Genomic DNA, 22924 nt, shown 5'->3' with positions numbered 1-22924 from the left:
GAGCACACAAACACAACGAGGAGGTAAGGGCAGTGTAGGGTTGGCACTCTGTGTCTGAGTTGAAGTGCTGGGCACTGTGTTGAATGAAAGGGTGTCCATTTGTTAGAATGGTGTGCAGGCTAGCTACCAGCAGGATGCAATGACAAAGGCTAGTGGTAAACAATACTGGCCACATGCCATGACTAAAAGCCACATATAAACAGCCCAAAGAACACATCATGTTTGAAGCTGTATTCATGATCTTCTTTCTTTTTACAATATACAAAAATGTAACAAAGACAACACATCTCACCAAAACAAAAGACCCATTGCGCCAACAGCAACTGCATACAAGTAACAAGTCAATATATTAGATCATATTCAACAGTAAGAAATTTACAATTCCACTCAATATATTGTCTGTACAATGAATAAATATTGTCCCAAAAAAGATTCAAGTGCTTTTTTTGTACAAAACAAACTTTAAAAAAAATCAAGAATTCATTTGAAATTGAATCATAGTATTTGCAAATAAAAAACAAATGTCTTTCTGTATCAGCCGAAGAATGGCTCAAATTATAACTGTACAATTCTGTCAGTTCCAGCTTAACTAACCAGTAAGATAGAATCATTTCTTATTTGTAACAATGATTCATCTACTCTTGGCCATGTATTTCTGCACCATATCGTACACCAGATGTCTTCAGTCTTTGGTCCGATTGGTAACATCCAGGAAAGGGATGTGGGATTGAAATCCTTGGAATTCCCCACAACATCTTATTGGATAAACCTCAAGAAGGCTGTTTGTTATATTTATTGTGAAACGAGCCTCTTTTGGTGCCAAACAGCCTTTAAAGTGGGGACCTCTCCTCACAGGATTAAAAGTCACTCATCACTCGTACCCATCATGGAGCAAACAACTTTTAAGCTTTGCTCACTGTAGTTCAGGTTGGACCTTGTGATTCATTATGACTGTAGTTCATTGGCAAGCCACAGGGGCAAGTGTTCCATAACTGAAGAACCAACAGTTCAGATATTTTGATGATAGATTTAGTGTTTTAATAGTGTTTAATGCCCACTCTGGGCAAAGCCAGGTGCTGAAGGACAATGCTACAGTCTTCATGGAGAACTAGTGTCTCTGCAGCTTACACTTCGATCAGCCATTTCATGGAAAGGCAGTTCCAGCTTCTTATATTCCCACCATCGCTCCAAGTCACAACTGATCACATGCTCTTTGACGTACCATAACAGTGAAGGGCACTTAACCCTCACCCAATTCTGAGGAACAGGGTAGATCCCAAGCCTGCCTTGTACTGAACCTTCATAATTCCAATATCCATTCAAGTTTAATGCCTTTCAGTAGTCTTAGTCACAGAAAATATTGCACATTTATCGATAACACTGAATTTTTATATATATCTCTAACATTAGGATGAGCCCAGCAAACACAGGCAACAGGTCCACTCAGAGAAGCTAGAAGATGCTTTTTGTTATCTTCAGTCCCTTCTGTTTCATTCTGGGGAGAGTTGAGCTTGAAACATGTTTTGGTTTTCCCGGTTTTGAGTGTCCTCTTTTTTTCAGCATAAAGTCATAGTTGACAGATGAGTTCATGGCATAGAATACGTTGGCATTGTCAGGGATTTTCAGTTCTGTTAAACAAAGTCACAGCAAATATGTTAAGCTCCCAATCGAACCCCTTCAGCACTTAGTTTTATCCCTTTTTCTATGGAAATATTCATTCTTGCTGCAAGTAATTTAACACACATGATGAGTCCTCACTTGGTGACTACTATCTATGTGTCACTGAGGGTGGTTGAGGGCTGACCCTGGACGCATTGAAGGACTGCAACCTCAGTACATCCAGAATGTAATTGGGAAGATGATCTTGGCCAATTATGGTCTTCCCTGGCATGGAGGCAACTAAAGCCAGTCATGGAACTGTGTTTAGGAAAACTAGCACAGGCTTATTCAGTGAAGACACTATAGAGGTAGATGGATAATGTGACTTCAAGTTAGCTTGGAAATTACATTATCTATCTATGCTGCATTGTGTGGTGTCCTCACTAAGGAAGTTCAATAACTTCATCTCCCTAATGGATGCATTAGCCAGGCATTATGAAGCTGTTTGTAATCTGAAATAAGCAGAGAGTGCTTTAAATACTCAACAAATCATACGAGTCTGTGAAGAGAAACCTTGACCTTGATCAAAACTATTTGAATTTTGCCCAACCATGCCAATGGTCAAGCCATTATTATTTAAAGTGATATATTTTGCCCAGGCTCCTTTGTTTGGTCAGTTACTGATCCACTTTGGGATTTTCCTGGGACAGTGACAGCAACCCTCAAGGGAGCTCTCATGGGATAGTGCAAATGACCCAGAATGAAGTTCACCCTGGGACAGTGTAAATGACCCATATGATTCTACTGTGTCCTGTGTACCCACACACTTAAATGACATGCATACCTCTGTCTTCAGCAATGATTTGCACCAGCTGGTAATCCTCAGGCCTGTCCCCATCCAGATTGTGTTTGGCCATGGCCTTTCGAATGACTACAGGTGTTTTATCCTGGCTTGTCACCTAGAACAGAGGTTTAAACCTTTCAAAGACCAGTCTCAGAATTCATTGCCCTGTTGTTCATTCAGTAAATGAGAATACCTACCACAAATAGTTTGCACCTTTCCTCATCACTTCCCCTTTGTCTCTACAAATGTCCTTTAATCCTCTCCGTGGGACACCTACGTCCGTGAAGAGTGCATGTACAGTGGTGTGCACCTCTTGAGTGACCCTGGAGCTCATCAAGCCATCTGATCTTAGAGAAGGCATCACAACCAAGGCTACATTCAAGCCCATGCATTAGATACCCTTGTTGTTCAGGGCCAAGGAAACATAACAAGACTGCAGACACTGGAATGGGGTGTAATATCTGCTGGAGGAACTCAGTGGACTGAGAAACCTCTTTTGGGGGGGGAAAGGAATCATCAATGTTTCTAGTTGAAACTGTGCATTTGTAGTCTATTTTCTGAAGTATGGTAACTGCAGTCATTTTGGAACCAAACAGGCCAGCTGCATGCAGCAGCCCCACCTACACCAGTGAGACATGAACAGGTTTATATCCTAGATGGGCTACGGCACCAAAGGTGGTTCGCATCCACTCTTTCTCAGAGCAACACTCCAATTCCATCTCTACCTCCTGGCTCTGCAGCCCCGAAAGACTTTCTGGACCACTTGTCCACTTCCTGCTTGAAGGCCACAGTCAAGGCTACAACATCAGCCATTAATCATGACCGTCTAGTGGCAGGGTATAAATACTGAGTTACAGATGGATAGTGTTGAAATTTACCCTTCACCCATTAACCATCCAGCACCCATTTCCACTAATTGCTCACTGATCACAATTTATTTCCCCCACATTCCAATCAACCACACATATTCTACCACTCACCAATGGCGAATTACTTACTGACCTGGGATGTGGGAAAAGACATGTACAGTCACAGGGACAGTGTGCAAACTCTACACAGACAGCACCCGAAGTCAGAATTGAACTCAGGCGCCGGCACTATGAGGCTGTACTCTACTCAATTTACCACCGTTCCTGGGGCCTGCGCTTTCCTTCAGAATAGTAATGGCCACTTTTTTTTTTGTTATTTGCCTTGCAGTGGGTGAGATGGTGCATGGGAGTGAATTTAACATCTTATCCAAAAGATAGCTAAACATGTTGCCCAGGAGTGTGAGGCAGTTTTGCTTAAATCAAGCAACACACACAAAATGCTAGAGGAATTCCATAGGCCAGGCAGCATCTATGGAAAAAAGTAAACAGTCAACATTTTGGACTAAGGCCCTTCATCAGGACTTTTATCTTTTTCACCAATCAGCTTCCTGGCTCTTTACTTCACCGCTCTTTCTCTCCTGGTTTCACCTATCACCAACCACCCTATGCTTCTTTCTCCCCTCCTCCCACCTTCTTGCTCGGATTTCTCAGTTTTTTTCTCCCCCCAGTCCTGATGAAGGGTCTCAGCCCAGAACGTCGACTGCTTACTCTTTTCCAAAGAGGCCGCCTGGCCCGCTGAGTCCCTCCAAGCATTTTGTGTGTAGAACTTTGGACTTCTAGCATCCGCAGACTTCCTCGTGTTTGATTATATCAACCCCTTGCTCGCCACGGGCTACCCCCACCCCCCAATCTTCCCCCAATGCGCAATGAAATACATCAGGAACAGCAGTACGTGACACTTACCAAAATGCTCTTGTACATGTTCCCATTGTCGACGTCCAGACTGACCCGAATGATACAGCAGTCGTCCACCTGCTGGTTATAAAGTGGCAGAGATAGTGTGGAGTAGCTGGATATTCCAGAGACAGAGCGCTTGTGCGTCCTGGAGGACGTTATGGGTGTGGAGGACACTGAGGAAGAGGAGGCACTGCTTGACCCTGAGCCGATTCCGGACGTGTCCAATGAGGACAGCGATGTTGATTCCCAGAACTAAAAGAAAATAAAATATAGGGAACAAAATATAAAGGTTTACCATCGGGACAGACTGGTACTAAGATCGCCCAGTCTGGCCCAGCTTGGAATGTTGTACCTGCCAGTTAAAAGCTGGTACAGTAACCCAGAGTTCAGCAAAAAAAAAATCACAGGGACTGAAATAAAACTTGAGCTTCTAAATTGTGCAGAGGTTTACAGTGTATATCCACCTTTAACCCCAGCATTGCCACCAGCACCCTTGTGTTTTACCTACACCAGCGCCAAGCTCAATTCACGTCCACCTCCCTTACAACCACAGCTTCATTCACAATAGCACCTTTAAAGCAGCACCACAGCCCAAGCACTTCACAGTAAGACTGGTGTACAAAACTAAACTTGCAGTTATTCAAGAGACATTATGGAATTTAAACAGTGTATTAACCAGCATCTTAAAAGTGGATTGAGAGGTAGAGGGGTCAGGGAGCAAACCTCAGCGATGAGGAAGCTCTGGGTTGCTAAGGGCACCATCATCACCGGTGGAGGATTTAAATTCAGCAGGGCTCAAGAGGTTTGAGTTGGAGGAACATAAATATTTCATTGGGTTGCAGGGCAGAAGAGGTCATGGGCACAGGATAGGAGAGGTTGTGGGTTATGGTCATTGATTTCTTAATATTTTGTGTCCCTTTAAAATATTGCAAGTATGTACAAAGTTGACAACCTGGAATTTCTCTTTAAACCCCAGGAAGGACTGTGGGCTGATGAAGAAAACGTTCAGTGGGATCTAACAGAGATGTGTTTGTGGATGGGAGGGTCCCAACTCCAGGCTGCTTGGACAAGCAACCCCCTATACCGGAGAGCTGTCAGTGGTCAGCCATTGTGGGAGACAACACTCCCTTGCGGGGCTAAAGGAAGGCAAACGGACTCTTTTTACTCAGTCTGGTGGCTCTTGGCTGTCAAACAACCAGCCTTTCCTTGGCAACTTCAGCACGTTTCTAACAAACTAACAGACCCATTGAGTTCTATTTCCTTTTAACTTGCTGCTGGTTTTAGTTCTGCTCTGAGCCTTGTTCGGGAGATTAACCTTCTACTCTTGGGGACTTCAGAATAATGATGAAGAGTTGGAAACCCCAATGGATGGGGCTTTAACAGGGTGATAAGACATTTTGGGACAGGGGAGGAGAAGAAAGCAGTGATCACCCCTGGAACAATCTACAACTGGGAACAGGAACAACTTAGCTCATTCTAGTAGGTCTTGTGGCAACATAAAAAGAGTGGGTCTCATATTCCATTCAAGTCTCTTTAGTTACACCAGGCTTCCTGAGGCCAGTTTAACTGCTGGGATAGCTGACACTCAAGCCTGTGGCACCAGGCCTCACAGTTAAAGCATGTGAATGTTTGCACAACCTCTTCCCTACCTTCTTCTCCTGGGAATCCGGTGACTCGGAGATGAAGCTGATGTTGATTTCCTCCACGTCAGAGCTGCTGGAGCCAGCGGACGTGACACTGACCGAGTCTGCTGCGTCCCCGCCACCCAGGTACGGCCCGTACTTGAGCTGCTCGCAGGATCGGGACTGGGCACCCGTACTAGGTGCATCTGTGGCTGGCGTCTGTCGGCTGCAAGTGTCAATGGGGAAAGGAGTTAACAAGCCGAATGATCCAGTGACAAACTGAGCAGTCACCCTGTTTTGGGGTTATCAGCAACAGTCCCTATTCTCTTCCCTCAATGTTTACTTCACTGATATCAATATAAACTCTAGTAACGTAGAATACTCAACTATTCTATATATTTTTTTCTTTCTTGAGCAGGTTCTCCCTTAACCTAATGATGAACGAATACTGTGGGAGTGCTCCCACCATCCTCACCTCTCAATATCATGCGTTCTCCACCTGCAGCAGAAACTCCTGCCTGTCTTGTCCTCATCCCCAGGAACACAGAGGCCAATTGTCTCCAGATATTGACCTCTGATCAACCAGCTTACCCCAACCTCAGAAATGAACATGGGGCTTACCTCCCAGCTTCCAGCACACCAAACTATTCCAACACCAAGGGAAGCTTTAAAATGCTTTCTCAATAAAAAGTTCCTGCACTGTTTTTTTAGGGGGTGATCATTCAGCAACACTAATGACTACTCACTCCTACAGAATGAAATTAGGAAGGTAAATAGCTAGCCGGTGCTGTAAGAGGATTTGAGCACATACGGAAATTCATTTCACTGTAGGACCCTGCAGGTCTGGTCTCCCCAATGAAGGAGAATGCAATGAGGATTCCTGCTACTGAGACATTGTCCTACAAACAGGGATTTGGCAAACTAAGCCAAGACTCATTTGAGCATAGAAGAATCTAATTGAAACATTCAAAATTCTTAAAGACTAACCGGGAGATACTGGAATTAGGACCTGCTTGTGCTTCTATTTCTTAAGTCCCTATATCCCAATTATAAAGGAAGTGGTGGCGAGTTTGGTGATTTTGTATGGAAGGGGCTCGGTTAAAGGCAAAAGGTGAGCTGAGAATTTCTTTTCCCACTGCGCATTGTGGGCAGGAATACACTAAAGTGGACCAATACATTTTGGCTCAATTAAGTGGCTGCTCCAATCAGCTGAAGTTTCATGAAAATAGTTAAAAAGGTATAAAAAAGGCAAACTGAGTAAGAAATTATCTATTTAAATGAAATACAGAACAAATTAGAACACTACCAATATTACTTCGGTACTATAGTTCCTAATAGTTATCAACGGAGGAATTCATCCAGTGTACGGTGCCATGTTCTTTGGATTGACTATAAGTGAACAAAATCAGCGTAGACACCTGGTGTAGATAATGGACAGTCTTCATACAATGTTTTCAATGATCGCATCCTCCAAATCTTCATTTTCATTGTAACATTCAAGATAGTTATTGATACCTTCAAATTCTTCATAGTTCCTAACTTGTTGAAGTAATGAAGTTGCTTCATTTTCACTCTTGGCTGTTTCTGGCATCTCTAAGCCTGAATGCTTGGAACAGCAGTGGGTTCTGAACTGTCTTACTGTTTATTTCTCACCAACTATCAGTGACAAAATTTACTGTTTTTTTGAACACAAACACACGCTACTGACGCTATTTAAAACCTGCTCGATCTAAGCACAGTGTAGCGTCCAATGGCCACACAAGTGTACGCAACTGATGCTAGTTAAAAACTGTTCCGGAATAATCTCCTGTCCAAATTAAGTGGCATAGCATCCCAAATAAAGGAAATCTCAAAGAAGAGAAAATTTGCGGATGCTGGAAATCTGAGCAACACACACAGAATGCTGGAGGCACTCAGCAGTCCAGGCAGCATCAATGGAAAAGAGTATAGTCAACATTTTGGGCTGAAACCTTTCAGCTGGATAGTCCTGCCAAAGGGCTTTGGCCCAAAACGCTGACAATACTCTATTCTATTGATGCTGCCTGGCCTGCTGAGCTCCTCCAGTGTTTTGTCTGTGTTAAAGGGAATCCCAGTAATTTTCTTGATTAGCTTTTGCTCTTTAACTGATGGTTCAATTAACTGGAATCCAGTTATATAAAATAGAATAAATTCAATAGTAATTTTCCAAAAAGGATTTGGATAAAAACAATTTGGCAAGTTCAAGGTAATGCACTAATTGCATGTTTTTTTCAAAGAGCCAACTCGGGCCCAGGGGCCTCCCTTCTATATCATTACATTCTGCGGTAGACCCAGCTGATCAAGGCCAAGCAGCACGGAACACTCACTCGCTCCATCGCTTAATGATGCCCGTGTTCTTCTTTGCCTTCAGAGTGTTGCTTGCAGACTCTGCCAGCGGCTCAATTTCACAAGACAGATTATAACTGGAATCGTAAAAACAGCAACAAAGTCAAGATAGGACATGATCTTCCAGTAGCTCTCACCCTTTCAGCCTCTTTCATTCAAAGGGCAAGCTTTAAAATCCTAGCCAGGCCTCACCCAGTCACTGGGTCTCGGCTCTTGCTTCTTACTGGGATAGGGTAGTCCAATTCCACAACCTCAGTTGAAAAGACATCAAAATCAACCACCGAGAGCAATTTTATTAAAGCTAATCTAGAGAAATGTTTGCTCTGTTGGGCAGGTGGGTACAAGATGTGAGCACCAAGCAGGGATATGGGCTTTACCCAGGCCAGTGAAACACCTGGTTTTCTCTCTGGGGCGTGGACTGACAGCACTATTTACCAACCCACACTTAATCCTTCCCCCATCAGCACAAGAGACCGCTCACCCTTCTGCCTCCGTCAGCCTGCCCACGCTCCGAAACCACTCCACAAACCGACGGTCCGGTGTGAACGAGTAATTGTTGCAGGCAGACTGCAGCAACTTGATCTGGGCAATCACTTCGAACTCCTGACAGAGAGACATTCATTGGTGTTAATAGAGCATGCAGGACAAGATACAGCCATATCACACTCTTCTCAATGACTCTTTTCCTGTCTGTTGTGCTCCCAATCCAGACTTTGTCCTCAGTCTGCACTATTAGCCACACACGGGAGCTACTCAACACTTTGGAAGCAAATGTGTGTATGCAAGGCTAATTCACACTGTGGGGTGAGGGGGAGATCCCTGAATCCTGGAAGCAGCAGCATTAGAGCACTGAATGCAATCTGAACATCCCACTGTTGTCTAGCTAAACACACAGAAGCCCCCTAACTCCATCTGCTATTATCTGTGGCCATCACTCTGTATCTGAGGGCAGGTAGAACCCAGCCTGTCAGCTGGCGTGCTGCCATTATATTTATAATTAAAGATTCTGCTTTAATATTTCTGCCCAGATATGAATGCACTGGTGATACCACTACTTTTTGTCCATCCCTAACTGTCTACAGGCCGTTAGGATAAGGACCCCTGAGTACAGTATGTCCCATCACTGAAATCTCGCTCTCCCAGCGGGATTCAAACCCATACTACCAGGGCCAACAAGTCCAGGTCTCTGAATACAAGTCCAGTAAAGTAAACTATGTGAGTGTGGGCTCAGTTATGAGGTAAAGGGGGCAGAGTGTCTGGAAGTGGGTGATCAGCTCTGGGTGCCATCTGGGATACGAGCTCTCCCTGCGAATAGGCACAGAGGTCCTTCATGGGAGACTTACTTTCTCAGGCAGATTCTGAAAGTGACCCGCAGTTATGAAAGAAGCCATTAAAATGTCTTACCTTTCTCCTTTTTTCAAAGTTGATCAGACCGCCCTGTGGATTGGAAAGGAACAGATTTAACCAAGGTCAAACAGCTGAGCTACATTTGCTCCCCCTTCAATGAAACAGCCCTTCGCTCTGTCTCTTGCGCAGGGACAGAGAAGCTATTGCAGTGTCTCCACCGCAAAGTGGGATCAACTAACAGCGCAGGTTGTGGATGGACCATGCTAACCTCCCGAAGAACAGAGCCGGATACCATATCACCACCACAGACCAGAGCAACCTGCAACTGAGACTTGTGACTTCACACAGCTAGACGACGCATGAACAGAGAAACCCACTCTTTGAAGATCACCACTTAACTACTTGCTTCCCCCAGTGAAGAACACATTTGTCGTGACAATCAAACATTGCAAACAGTGCTTTCTGGACTGAAGTCAAGTGAATGCTCTATCTGGAAGCAGACCCCAGACTATTTCTCACTTACGTCTAAGTGGTCTTTCACTGCAGTGTCCAACATAACCAGGTCAGTCAGAAAAGTTCCCAAGTATGGGATTGTGCCTTGCATGACTCCCTGGAGGAAAAACAATATTACTGGTTAGGGTTAGTCACTGGAATAAATGACTAATAAGCAGTCTGGACTGCAGTAACAGTAAAGCAGTGTGTCAGAGCAGAAAAGAATATGACAATAGATGGGCTTGTCACCATAACAATTCACATGTTGCTGCGAACATTCCCAATCTCACTCACATTCCTGTGTTAGTTACAGGTTTCTAATTGCATTGGCAAGGCTATCCGGGGGGGAAAGATGCTCAGGTAGCTTGTACTGCAGCTCAGTAATCCCAAGTGAACTGGACAGGCAAGATCCAGGAGGGACAGTCTGGAGGCCGGGGAATGCAGAACAAGAGCTGCAGCCTCAGAGGGGGTGTGCCATTACAGGCCAACAGAACGGTGCAGTTAATAGATTAGGGATGGAATCCACAAAATTACTTTAATTCTTTTTCTCTTATTTCTCTTCCCATTCGCCGGTTCTCTTTTTCCCTCTCAATGGACGGACGCTAGCTCAAAATCTAACACAAGACCATCAGGGACACAGGAGCAGAATTAGGCCACGCGGCCCATTGAGTCTGTTCCACCTTTCCATCGCCGTTCTTTCGTTCGTTACGTGCCGTGTCGTATGATGTAGGTGATCACGGTCAGCAGTGATTTGCCATCGCCTTTTTCTGGGCAGTGCTCTTTCTCAGGCAGATGACCCCAGCCATTATCAGCACTCTTCAGAGATTGTATGGCTGGCGCCAATGGTTGCATAGCCGGGACCTGTGATACGCACCAGCTGCTCCCATGGCTTCATGTGACCCTGATCAGGTGGCGGGGGGGGGGGTACTAAGCAGGTATTACACCTTGCCCAAGGGTGACCTGCAGGCTAGTGGAGGGAAGGAGCACTTTATAACTTCTTTGGTAGAGACGTATTTCCACCCATTCCATCATGGCTGATTCATATTCCCCTCGGCTCCATTCTCCTGCCATCTCCCCATAACATTGGAAGCTTACTACTCAAGAACACATCTTCCACTTTAAACCTCATCTTATTCCCTGCAGTCCAGTTATTTCAGGAGATGGACTGCTGCTCCCATCCACAGCACATGGAGTTACAGAGAAAAAAAAAACTGCTGCAGGGACCCAATACAATAAAGATGTGCGGAGATATATTAGATTAACAGACTCTTGATTAGCTATGGCCACATTCTCCTCTCCAAATTATAACCATTTCCTCTGAATTCAAAGCTGCTCAAAACAAATTTGTCTTTCCCAATCACTACAGCACTTTGTTTGATTCAAATTTCTTGACTTCTTTTTATTGCTAACATTAACTATCTAGAGATCCTCCAATTTCCAAGAGTTGGTAGGAGAGGCTCGAATCTATGTCGATGGCAAAGATACGGGACAGCAGCACAGAATCATAAGAGGGAATAGACTCTTTCCTCAGATTTTATTGTCCAAGGGCTTGATTATAGTGGATAAATTAAAACCACCTGTTTATTAGTGTACATCAAACAGATCTCAAGAGTAAACCTACCAGGTCCTTTTGTTGCTGTTGTCTTTTCTGAGCCCGTTTTGGATTGATGTCAAGTGTAGCAAACTTTGAGGTCCCCTCCTGGAGTTCCAGAAATGGAAAAGAAAAAGAGACATAAACAGACACAGAGTGAGTATCTCACAACAGGCCAAAGAACACGTATTAAGATTCAGACTTCAGCATAAACTGGGTGCTAAACCCTGTCTTTCCAGCAGGTGGTGACACTGCACTTGACAAAGACATAAAGCAAACATCCTCTGGAGAGAAGGTGAGCCGAGGTACTTTCTTTTGAAAGTGAAGTGACTTTACCTGGCATTTTGAACAAAGCAAGATCCCATGAACTGAGACAGCAATGTGATAATGACCAGGCCGTCTTGGTGGTGGTGTTGAGTGTGGGGTGGGTATTGCTTGGGCTGCTGGGGATAGCTCCCCTACAGTTCTTTGGATCTCTGGGGGCCACACCTGAAAAGAGGGCCTGATCTATTTCATGGGCTGCTCAGGGAAAATAGACCACAGAAGACGGTGCCAAAAGCAAGAGGGCCAAGATGGGTTTTGTGTTAACCCACTGTGTGCTTTTACAGTTTTGCAAAGGCATCACCTGTGCACTAGCTGGAAGCGTTGTTAGTGCTTCAGAGGGAGTAATGGCCTAGGTTCCTGTTGCTGATCCCTTTTCAGCGGCCCGTGCTGGGTGCGGCATTTAGCTAAGAGGAAGTTCTGACCAATTCCAGCACATGACAAAGCCCATCTGAGCACAATATCCAATCTATGATGCAGACTTCACTACACACACACACGCACACACAGTCTCTTGCCAACGTTAGCAAATAGGTGGTCATTACTAGGAGGAGGGATCCCCTCTCTTCACTAGGAGTCCTCCACTCAGTTACAGTATCTAGTTCAGGAGTCTCCAACCTTCTTTGCACTGCAGACTAGTTTAATATGGACAATATTCTTGCGGACCAGCCGACCTGGGGGGGGGGGGGGGGGGTGGTAGGCTTGCCAATGGACAAGAGTAGCAGTCAAGTACGTTGAGTTTACCCAAAGAAAGACTACAATGACCATGAAGCCTTGCATGGGCACCAGTGCGCATGCCTGTACATGCCGATTTTTTTTTCTCCAAATTGTTTTTGGTTATTCTATTCGGGGGGGGGGGCGCGGCGGGGGTGTTAATCACGACTGGAATATGGGTGATAAATGGCTAATACACTAATTTTGTTTCTAAAAGGGTTTATCTAACGAATTTAATATTAAACACACAGCACATATTTTCCTCGCATGAATATAGTGATAAGTCAATTATCAGGGGAGGACAGGGGAGCTTGAAGTAAGTGTTGAAAGAACTTCCAGTGGAAGTGGTAGAGACAGGTTCAATATTATCATTTAACAAAAAATTGTATAGGTATATGGACAGGAAAGGAATGGAGGGTTGTGGGCTGAGTACAGGTCGGTGGGACTAGGTGAGAGTAGCGTTCGGCACGGACTAGAAGGGCCAAGATCGCCTGTTTCCATGCTGTAATTGTTATATGGTTATATAAGTCAATAGCATCATAACATTTTAAGTAACGTCTGGATATTAAACACACAGCATAAATTTTCCCTGTATGAACATATAAAATCATTGCAACACACCAATATCGCTAAATAGTGGGAGCCCTGGGCTTGTTTTCCTGCAACAAGACGGTCCTATCGAGGGGTGATGGGAGACAGCGATACTCGAAGGGGGTTCCTTGTGTCCAGTCTATTCTGCAATTTAGCTTTCGTTGCATTCATTGCAGGTATGTTGGAAATGGAAGCAACGTTTTCAGTGCTTTCGTGGCTATCTCAGGATAATTAGCCTCGACTTTGATCCAGAATGCCGGCAGAGATGTTATGTAAAACATATTCTTCAGCCCACCGTCATTTGCAAGCTCGAGGAGTTGATCTCCTTCCCGCGCTGACATGGATGACGCGTGCATTCAAGCTCAACAGTGGGCGTGACAGAGAATGAGGAAAGATGCAGCTGACTCATATCACCAAATCATATCGTTTCCTCGCAGCCCAGTAGCACATGCTTTGCGGCCCGGCACCAGTCCATGGCCCAGTGGTTGGGGACCGCTGATCTAAGTGACTGACCTGACCAAGAATTAAAGGTCAAAAATGAATTGAATGCTTATTGATGACCATTTATATGTCAGTCAAGGAAGATAGACCAATAACTCTGGTACATCCCTCAGTCTTTCTATCTTGTCCGTACAGATGCTGAAACAGAGTTGTTTCTTGTCCATACAGATACCGAAACACAGAGTTGCAGATGGCAACCAGGAGTAACCTTCCAAATCTGCTTGAGAGATTCCTACACACAAGGTGCCCTCCTGCCATTTCCCGGGGTAAAGTTTGTTTTACTGTGCAATCAATTTAATTTATTCCTCTGTTCTGTGTCACACTTCCTTTCCTCTGTCCCTTCCGCTCTGGGGAACAATACAAAACCTTCATTGTACCAGCTCTTCGTTGTGCTCCGGACCTTTGGCTACACATCATGTCACTGAGCTATTTGGACCTTCGCAATACAGTACTACGTCCCTCCCAGGGGACAGCAGTCTTTTAAAAAAAAGTCTTTCCAACAGGAATAATTTCACCTTGTTCCATTTTCAATCTTCCTTTCCCCAAATTTCCTCTACTGAATGCAGGGGATGATAGCAGGACACAGGATGGCTAATCCTTTTCAGGAGACATGACTCACTGGATTGGGAAACTCCGCTAATTGTTTTTAATTTGTTCCCAGCCCTGGATACTGAAACTGACATGGACACCATCATCGTGCCCAGGAACTTTCCAGTCTGGAAGGTGGCCTGTCAGCCCATCCATTCTCTCCCGTCTCTTTGAAAGAGTTGTCCAACTGAGGGCTACATTCCTTAGCCATACAAATATGATTACCTTTTATAAAGTTTAAAGATTAGCTTTATTTGTCACATGTACATCGAAACATGCAGTGAAACGTGTGCTTAAACGACCAACACATCTCAAGGATTGTGCTGGAGGCCACGCTTCTGGCACTGATATAGCATTTCGTTAACCCTAACTGTACAAATTTGGAAATTGGGAGGAAACCAGAGCATCTGGAGGAAATCCACGTGGTCACAGGGAGAACGTACAAACTCCTTACAGATGGCAGTTGGAATCAAAGCCCTGATGGGGGTTGCTGGCACTGTAAAATGTTTGCACTAACTGCTACATTACTGTGCCTCCGCATCCTACCGGCATCAACCTACAGAAGGGACTGAGCGGACCCTGAAAGTCCGAAACAAAAATAAAAGCTGCTGGCTCAGCAGGTCACGCAGCATCTGTGGAAAGTGAAACACAGTGTCAGTTTTGGATGCTTATTCAGCTTCCCTTTCTTCAGATGCTGCTGAAAGCACTTTCTGTATGCTGAACTTTGGATTCATTTCAGTTATAGGATGAGAGTGTGAAAGACCCACCAGCTGCCATCCTCCATCCTGAATCAGCAGGCAGCTCCAAGTGATTCACCAACCCAGTGAGTCAGACGCGGCAGCTGCACACCTTCCTGCCGAGGACTTTACACACTTACTGTAAGAGAAGCTAATCGAGGGAGGGAGAGAACTGTGGTTTGCTAGGAATGGAATGGAAGCTCAGACCCAGTCACTACTTAAAACAAAAGTGCTGTGGTGTGAACTTTCCCTTCATCGAGCCACCAGGGCTTTATCACAGATCAGGTCCTGTTGTAGACTCCACTACTGGTGGCAAACCCATTTAAAAACTTGATGACCGATCTGCCAGCTAGGTTCAGAGAGCAGAGTCCAGGACTCCTGCAAGAACATGGTGACAGACCTGTAAGCCCTGCTCACCAATTACTGGTTATAAAACCACATCCTGCCAGAAGATCACCACTGCATCTACTACACGCCTGAAAAAAGTTGACCCTACAGCAGCTTCCAGGAAGCCTGAAGGTTATAACCTTTACTCTAACCACAATGCAGGTCTTGTACAATAGGGTAATCGAGCAGCTCATAGATTCACACTTTCTGCAAGATTCTTTTGGTGTTAAGAGTGCCGAATGCTGTTATTTTTTTCCCCTTTCGCACCAAATCAGTAATACAGGGTTATAACAAATCACATTGTTATGAATTTGGTTCTGCTTGAAAAACCATGTAGGGTCCAACAATAATGAAAACTTGCTTCTATATTGTCCCTTTAACACAGAAGAACGTCCTAAGAACAGAATTGGCCATAGATGTACATTGCGTAGGGGAGGAGGAGGCGGGGAGGTTCAGAGAGGGAAAACACAAAACTTCAGGCCTGTTCAGCCCAAAGCACTGTCGGTCATAGTGGAAATGGAGGATGGACAGAGATTTTGGACTCTGTCATTAACAGGGATTGGGATGGGCTTGGCTACTGTCAGATATGAGTAGAGTCTGCCAGTCCCATAAACATCATTTACCTGACCTGGTCTGCTTCCGTTTCAATAGACATCATAATGAAAGATGATTAAAAACAGACTTTGCTGGAAGCACTCAGTAGATCAGGCAGCATTTGTAGAAATGGTTCAGGTCCAAGACTCTTCAAAAAAAACTGACCTAAAATGTTAACTCTTTTTAACTTCCCACACCTTCCTGCCCTGCTGAGTGTTCTCAGCATGGCCTGCTTTTATTGCTGATTCCCAGAATTATTTTTAGGTTAACAGTAATTTGAATTGGATATTCATATTGTATGTAAGGTTGTTTCTCCAACCTCCAAGGAAGTTAAGAGCAAGAATTTGCAGGGACCAAGCTTGATTTGAATCGACAAATTGTGGTACTTCACAGCACAGGGATGTAGACTTAAGACCAAATTTGCTGATAGAACAAGAGAATAACAAACGCAGGGCATATCCACAATGTTTCCTCCAATCTGAACAGAGCAAGTTACAGTGACTTTCTATTTTTTGCGTTCTGGCATGTTTCTGGGGAAGTGACCTCGAGGTCACAGGTTCCCTCTCTACAAAGTGCGGCCAGGTACGCAGTTTCATCCATTACCAGAGGCTGCTGCTAGAACCCAGAAAAATCCCAAATAGGATTTGACAACATTCTTACATCAATTATTCCTTGCATCATTCAGTGTGAAAAAGCTCTGATTTTCTTCTTGCTATTAATAACCCTGGAAGGGTCCAGAACCACTGTCTAGCAGAGGTGAGCAGGTATGGATTACCAAAGCACCATTATAATGACTTATTGTTGAGAGCCTTTGAGGGAAGCCCAGTCAGCTGTGTTTCAAACAGCCATCAGCTCAGAAACCCTAATTTTATATAAAGCTTGGTGGCAGATATTACTCTTTAAGTGTTACGTGCTAACAATCCCCAAACACAACAGCTATCAACAATAGGAGAGCTGATGGTGCAGCATTAAAGGCACTGGAGTACCAGAACTCTGATCCACTGCATGGTCCACTAGCTGAGGTAATTGAGAGTTGACCAGGATAACTCAACTGATCTCATTGTCCTGGGTCGAGGAGTGGAGCAGCTTGGCCGGGATTGCCGTATCCAAGCTCAGTCCAGCTTTGCTGGGAGGTGAAACAGTATGGACAGTGATCAAGTATATTGAAAGGCTTAGATAGAATGGATGTGGAAGGGATGTTTTCTACTATGGGTTAAGTCTAGGACCAGAGGGCACAGTCTCAGAATACAAGAATGTCTCTTTAGAACAAAGATAAGGAAGAATTTCTTTTGCGAGAGGGTGATGAATCTGTGGAATTTGGCTGTGTAGGCCAAGTATTTGGGTATATTTAAACCGGAGGTTGACAGGATCTTGATTAGTGAGGGTGTCAAAGATTATAGGAAGAATGCATGAGAATGGGGGGTAAGAGGGTTAATAAATCAGCCATGTTCGAATGACAGAACAGACTTGATGGGCCGAACAGTTTAATTCTACTCCTATGCTTTATGGTCTAAGTCCAAGCAGTGTCCTTCCATTCAACTTAGCCCACATTTGTGGAAAGTGTGACCAGACAATTAGACGTCGCCAAGAGGAGGACAGGGAAACGTTTAAGGTTTTTTTTTTAAAAGTAGCAGCAAACACTCACCTTGATGAGCAGCTCACGACTCAGGGAGTGGTTATTATCGTCAGAGAATATTTCTGATAGTTCTTGGAATATCCGAAAGTTCTCTCTGAAAAATTCCAACCAAAGGTGTAGAATGTTAGAATGTTAATGCGACACTATCTGATATCCACAGGAAAACCGATAACCACAGCATATTGAACAACACCCATAATTCAGAACACCAGGATCCCACGGCAGGCAGAACGAGGGGAAACTAAAAACTGGAGTGAGAATTGACCTGTGCACAATTCCAGGAAACCTAGCCTGCAAGGTCTTCCTGACAATGAACTTGCTGAGCTCATTGAGTGTGTGTTATTGAGAAGCAAGCAGATGACATTATCAATCCTGTTCACTGCATGAGAAAATCTGCAGATGCTGGAAATCCAAGCAGCACAAACAAAATACTAGAGGAACTCGGCAGGCCAGGCAGCTTACATGGCATCTCCTTACTTGTCCATCACCTCCCTCCTGTGCTCCTCCCCCTTCCCTTTCTTCCATGGTCTTCTACCCTCTCCAATCAGATTTCCCCCTCCTCCAGCTCTTTATCTACTTCACCTATCAATTTCCCAGCTCTTTACTTCATCCCTCCCCCTCCTGGTTTCACCTACCACCTTGTAATTCTTCCTCCCTGCCCCCTGCCTTCTTCCTCTGACTTCTCGTCTTTTTTTTCCCCCAGTCCGGATGAAGGGTCTCAGCCTGAAACATCAACTATTTCCTCTTTTCCATAGATGCTGCCTGACCTGACAGATTTGGAGGAGCACAGACATGATGCTTTGAGCTGAAGATAATTATGGAGAGGTGATACCAAAGAGAGGTTTAAAGGATGAAGACTTATATACAGGTTCATCGTCAGCCCCGAAATCAATGTCGACTAGTGGAAGTGCTGGATGACTGGGAATTACACGTGCGCAGTGAGAGTTCTGACCACACATTTGAGGAGGGAAAAGATGGAAAATTAAGCTGGAGAATCAAATTTAAGAGGTAAAAAAAAACTACAGATGAGTTGAATCCACAACAAAGGAAGAATTAGAAAACCATCATAAACAGGCTATTAAATAAGCCTGTTTCTCCTGATCTTACCTCGAGACTTCATCCCAAGTTTTCTTGAGTCTGTGGACAGAGTTGCATTGTAAAGCAGAGAGGATGGCTCGTAGTGAGGAGAAATTTTTGAAGATTCTGCACTCCTGTGGTAAAGAGAAAGGATTGAAGAAGGTTTATAAAGCAGTAATTATTTTTAAGACTCAGCCAGCTGTTCCAAGTATACATGGTTAGTAACAGCTGTATGTTATGTTCTGCTCCCAAAAATTGCCTCTATCTACATCAGCACATCTGGTGACTGAACAGCACTGATTTCCAACTCTCATTTTATGTTTTCACAATTGTAGCTCTCCACCCCAGCTGCTCAGAAGGTATTCAGCTCCTGCTGGAGTCAGACTGCCAGGACTGGCCATGTCGGCCCTCAACCCATTCTCTTAGAGAGCCAATGTTTACTGTAAAGGCCAGTCAATGGAAAAGTGCAAATGAGGGCCGAGAAGGTGACACTGGAGACAGAAGGTTATGTGGCTAAAGCTCCTAACACATACCCACCCAGAGTTGGCAAATCCGTGCTTTTTTGACATAATCCTAGTGCTATACTTGGCCTCAGATCCTAAAGGTAATGTTATTCAATACACCTCTTTAGCTTCTTTCTTACTTACCCGAGCCACCTCAATCCATCGTTCTATGATCTTGGCTCTCTGTTGAGGCTTCAAGGTCTTGTCGCTCAAACAAGTTGCAATGACACAGTTTGTAACCCTGTTAAACTGCGTGACAGTGGCACGTATTGTTGGTGCCACATGCTCCTTCCCCTTCTTATCCCTCTGCGACCAGATGCTTCCTAGGCAATGATATGGGACTACTTTCTTGAACAACTCCTGGAGAAAAGAAATAGAATCTCATAACCAGCACCTCTGGAAAACAGAACAATTATACAAAGCGGACTGTGTTCCGTACAGATGAACGGTAGAGTAGCGGCAGCTGTAAAATTGATCGGAGTACAATCCCCATTGTTGTCTGTAGGGAGTGTCTACGTTCTCCCAGTGACTGCATTAGCTTCCTTGGGTGCTCCTGTTTCGTCCCACATTCAAAATATGTGCAAGTTAAGTTTAGTAAGTTGTGGACATTCTCTGTTGGCACCTCTTTGAAGTACGGCAACGCTTGTGGGGTTAACCATAACACACGCTCAGATGTGTTCGTCGTTGCAAACGACTTATTTCACTGTACGTTTCGATGTTTGTGTGACAAATAAAGCTAATCTTTTAGATCTGTAATTGTCATTATGATGAACATTCTGACTAAATGTCAGTGCACACCAGAGAGGGAGACTCTGCCTTCCGTGTTCCACCCTGAGCAAGCGAATTCACACTACAGGCCGCAACTTGGTGCACTTGATATGGATGAGGACATGTATAACACCACCTAAACTACAGGCCCAGCCGGGCCCTCGGAATTAAAGTGTGGTCCCTGAGTTACACACACCTACCCACAGGTGGCATGGTGGCACAGTGGCACAGTGGTCAGCACAATGCTTTACAGTACAGGCGCCCTGGGTTCAAATCCTGCCGCTGCCTGTAAGCGTACGTTCTCCCTGTGACCGCGTGGGTTTCCTCCGGGTGCTCTGGTTTCCTCCCAGCTGGTAGGCTAATCGGTCATTGGAAATTGCCCCACGATTAGGCTGGGATTAAATTTGGGAATTGCTGGGTAGCACGGCTGGATGGGCCAGAAGGGCCTACATGGCACTCTATCTCAATAAATCAACCAGAGATTTCTAATTTGTAAGATATTCAACCCTTCTGCCTGCCTAAATAATATTCACTTAGCTTCTGAGGTAAAGTACTGACGCTGAATAGAAAGGCAGTGCGCTATAATGAAACTAAAACTCAGACCAACAAGTTCCCCTAAGTGAAGAGGAGGAAATGGGGCTGATTTCTTGTCACAGGTCACCCAAGTGTTTATGTGCTATCACTCTTAAGCGCACTCACCGCATCCATTAACGTGAACTGTTCAGCCACCACATTGGCGAGAAAGGACAGGAAGTCAGGCTTTGGCTCTTCAAACCCGTTCTCCTCGACCATCGTGAAGGTGCAGTGATCGGCCGCTGTAAGCACACAATCAAAGGTCAAAATAAGTTTATTATCTAAGTACATATATGTCACCCTATACTACCCTGAGATTCATCTTGCAGGCATTTACAGTAACTACAAAGAAACTCAATAGAATCAATGAAAAACTGCACACGACAGAGATGGGCAACAACGAATATGCAAAAAACAACAAACGGTGCAAATACAATAAGAAATAATAATAATAATAATAAAAAATAAATAAGCAATAAATGTTGAGAACACAAGTTGTAGAGTCCCTAAGAGTAAATTGTGGGATTAGTTCATTGTTGCGGTGAGTGAAGTTATCCCCTCTGTTGCAGTGAGTGAAGTTATCCCCTCTGGTTCAAGAGTCTGATGATCAAAGTTATCTACAGTTCAGTCAGATCTGGGATTACATGCAAGGTCGTCAACTGCCTCTTCTTCTTCTAACCACTCTACCGTTGGACACTATTCCTACAGCTGCTCAACTCTAGAATTCATTCCACAATCCTTCCTGGATCTCCCATTTGTCCTCCATTAAAACAGTCTTTGAGAACCATCTCCTTTGTTGTTGTTCCTTTCTGCACCTTGTGGCACATCGGGCGGCAACCTTACCATTTCTTTAGCACTTTTGTCCATTTTTTAACGAGGTCGAGTTGCTTAACCGAGCACGGATGGAAAGTATGCAAGGGGCCGGCTGGATTTGAACCCAGCGCCATTCGCCTCAAAGTCCAGTGCAGATGCATTGCACCATTGGCTAGCCAACTATAGCCTTTGCATGCTTTGAAATCTTCTTAAATATCTACTGAAACTCTTCACAATTCCATACAGCTCAGGCAGTATCCATAGATAGAACCCCAGAGTAAATATGATTGAAGACCTTTCATTGGAGTTGACAGGAAAGACCATGAATGAGAAACACTCCACAGAAGCTGCCTGGCCTGCTGAGTATCTCCAACCTTTCCTGTTTTTATTTCAGATGTCCAGCATCTTTTTTCATTAAAATCTACTTTACACTGCTCAGTGTAATTGGTTTGATACCATTCCTGAGAAGTTAAAAGCACTTCATAAACACCAGGTGTAGTTACTCACATTTTTACAACCCATTACGAGCAAACAAGATGGAAACAGACTGTGTCACCATTAACTGCTAACAAAACCTGCATGGATGCACTGTGTTCAAACACATTACAGTGGGGCACTAGAATCATAGGAACACACAATAGTTGGTTCATGTTTAAGCTATTTAAATTAAGTAATAATATAACTTTTATCATTATTTGCATCTCCTGCTCTCTCCAGCTCTTCTATTTCATATTTTCATATTTCCTTATGACATTGAACCAGGCTGATTAGCCTAATGAGTTTGTGCTGGCTTGCAGGCAATCTCATCATCCCAATTGCCAACTTTATTCCGTAACCTATTCTTTCCTACGTCCGTCAACTCTCCACTTACCTACAGCAGTGGTAATTTAAAGTAGTAAGGAATCCACCAACCAACAAATCTCTGCACGCAGGAGGAAACCAGAGCAACTGGAAGAAACTCCTAGCGAGAACATGCAAACTCCACAGACAGCACCAGAGACGAGGATCAAACCGGGACCGGTGAAGCTGTGAGGCAGCGACACTTCCCGCAGTTAGTTCTCTTCACCTGGTGGGGCTGCCTTGTAAGAGTGAGTGTGGAAGCTGCCAGAGGCCATCTTATACTTCACTGACGGGACGTAATAAAAGTGAGAAGCTTTAATTAAAGAGGAATTGGATAGGCGGTGACAGCTTTCTCTAGGATGAATGAAGACTCAGAGACGACGTGGTGGGCCAGATTTAGAGTTGCGGGCACGGTGCTGAAAGAACCTACCATCTTCAACAAGGTCCAGCTCTTTGTGTCTTTGGAATGTACCAAGGAGGACATGAGCGCGGCGTTGCAGATCCGAACCCGGAAACATCTGATGGATGTAAGAGTATAGATGCTTCAGACAGGAATAATCTGGTGGCTTCCTGAAGTCTTCGGAATACTGATCAAGCCAGGCTCCAAGAATGGATGAAATGGTGCTGAAAGAAGAGAACAAAAGGCAGGTAAAGGC

General features: G+C 44.5%; 1 protein-coding gene across 4 annotated transcripts in view; it reads right to left on the bottom strand.

The window, feature by feature from the left end:
- Positions 1–210: 210 nt before the first annotated feature.
- The window catches only part of LOC140186225 (ral guanine nucleotide dissociation stimulator-like), a 155614-nt gene continuing 132900 nt past the window's right edge, over positions 211–22924 (bottom strand). For 3 of the 4 annotated variants that reach the window (XM_072240223.1, XM_072240222.1, XM_072240221.1), the window contains exons 5-18: positions 22699–22892; positions 20742–20857; positions 19419–19634; positions 18802–18905; positions 17704–17788; positions 11656–11733; positions 10066–10152; positions 9600–9632; positions 8677–8798; positions 8177–8272; positions 5859–6057; positions 4216–4461; positions 2444–2558; positions 211–1628 (exon numbers count right to left, since the gene is read on the bottom strand). In XM_072240223.1, coding sequence (XP_072096324.1) covers positions 1453–1628; positions 2444–2558; positions 4216–4461; positions 5859–6057; positions 8177–8272; positions 8677–8798; positions 9600–9632; positions 10066–10152; positions 11656–11733; positions 17704–17788; positions 18802–18905; positions 19419–19634; positions 20742–20857; positions 22699–22892 — 1867 coding nt within the window. In that variant the 3' untranslated portion in view covers positions 211–1452. The remainder of the gene's footprint in view (positions 1629–2443; positions 2559–4215; positions 4462–5858; positions 6058–8176; positions 8273–8676; positions 8799–9599; positions 9633–10065; positions 10153–11655; positions 11734–17703; positions 17789–18801; positions 18906–19418; positions 19635–20741; positions 20858–22698; positions 22893–22924) is intronic. The other variant, XM_072240224.1, reaches the window with a different exon arrangement.

The sequence above is a fragment of the Mobula birostris genome, chromosome 22 (assembly GCF_030028105.1).
Source record: "Mobula birostris isolate sMobBir1 chromosome 22, sMobBir1.hap1, whole genome shotgun sequence".
Classification (NCBI taxonomy): Eukaryota; Metazoa; Chordata; class Chondrichthyes; order Myliobatiformes; family Myliobatidae; genus Mobula; species Mobula birostris.
This window is presented reverse-complemented; position numbering and strand designations above follow the sequence as displayed.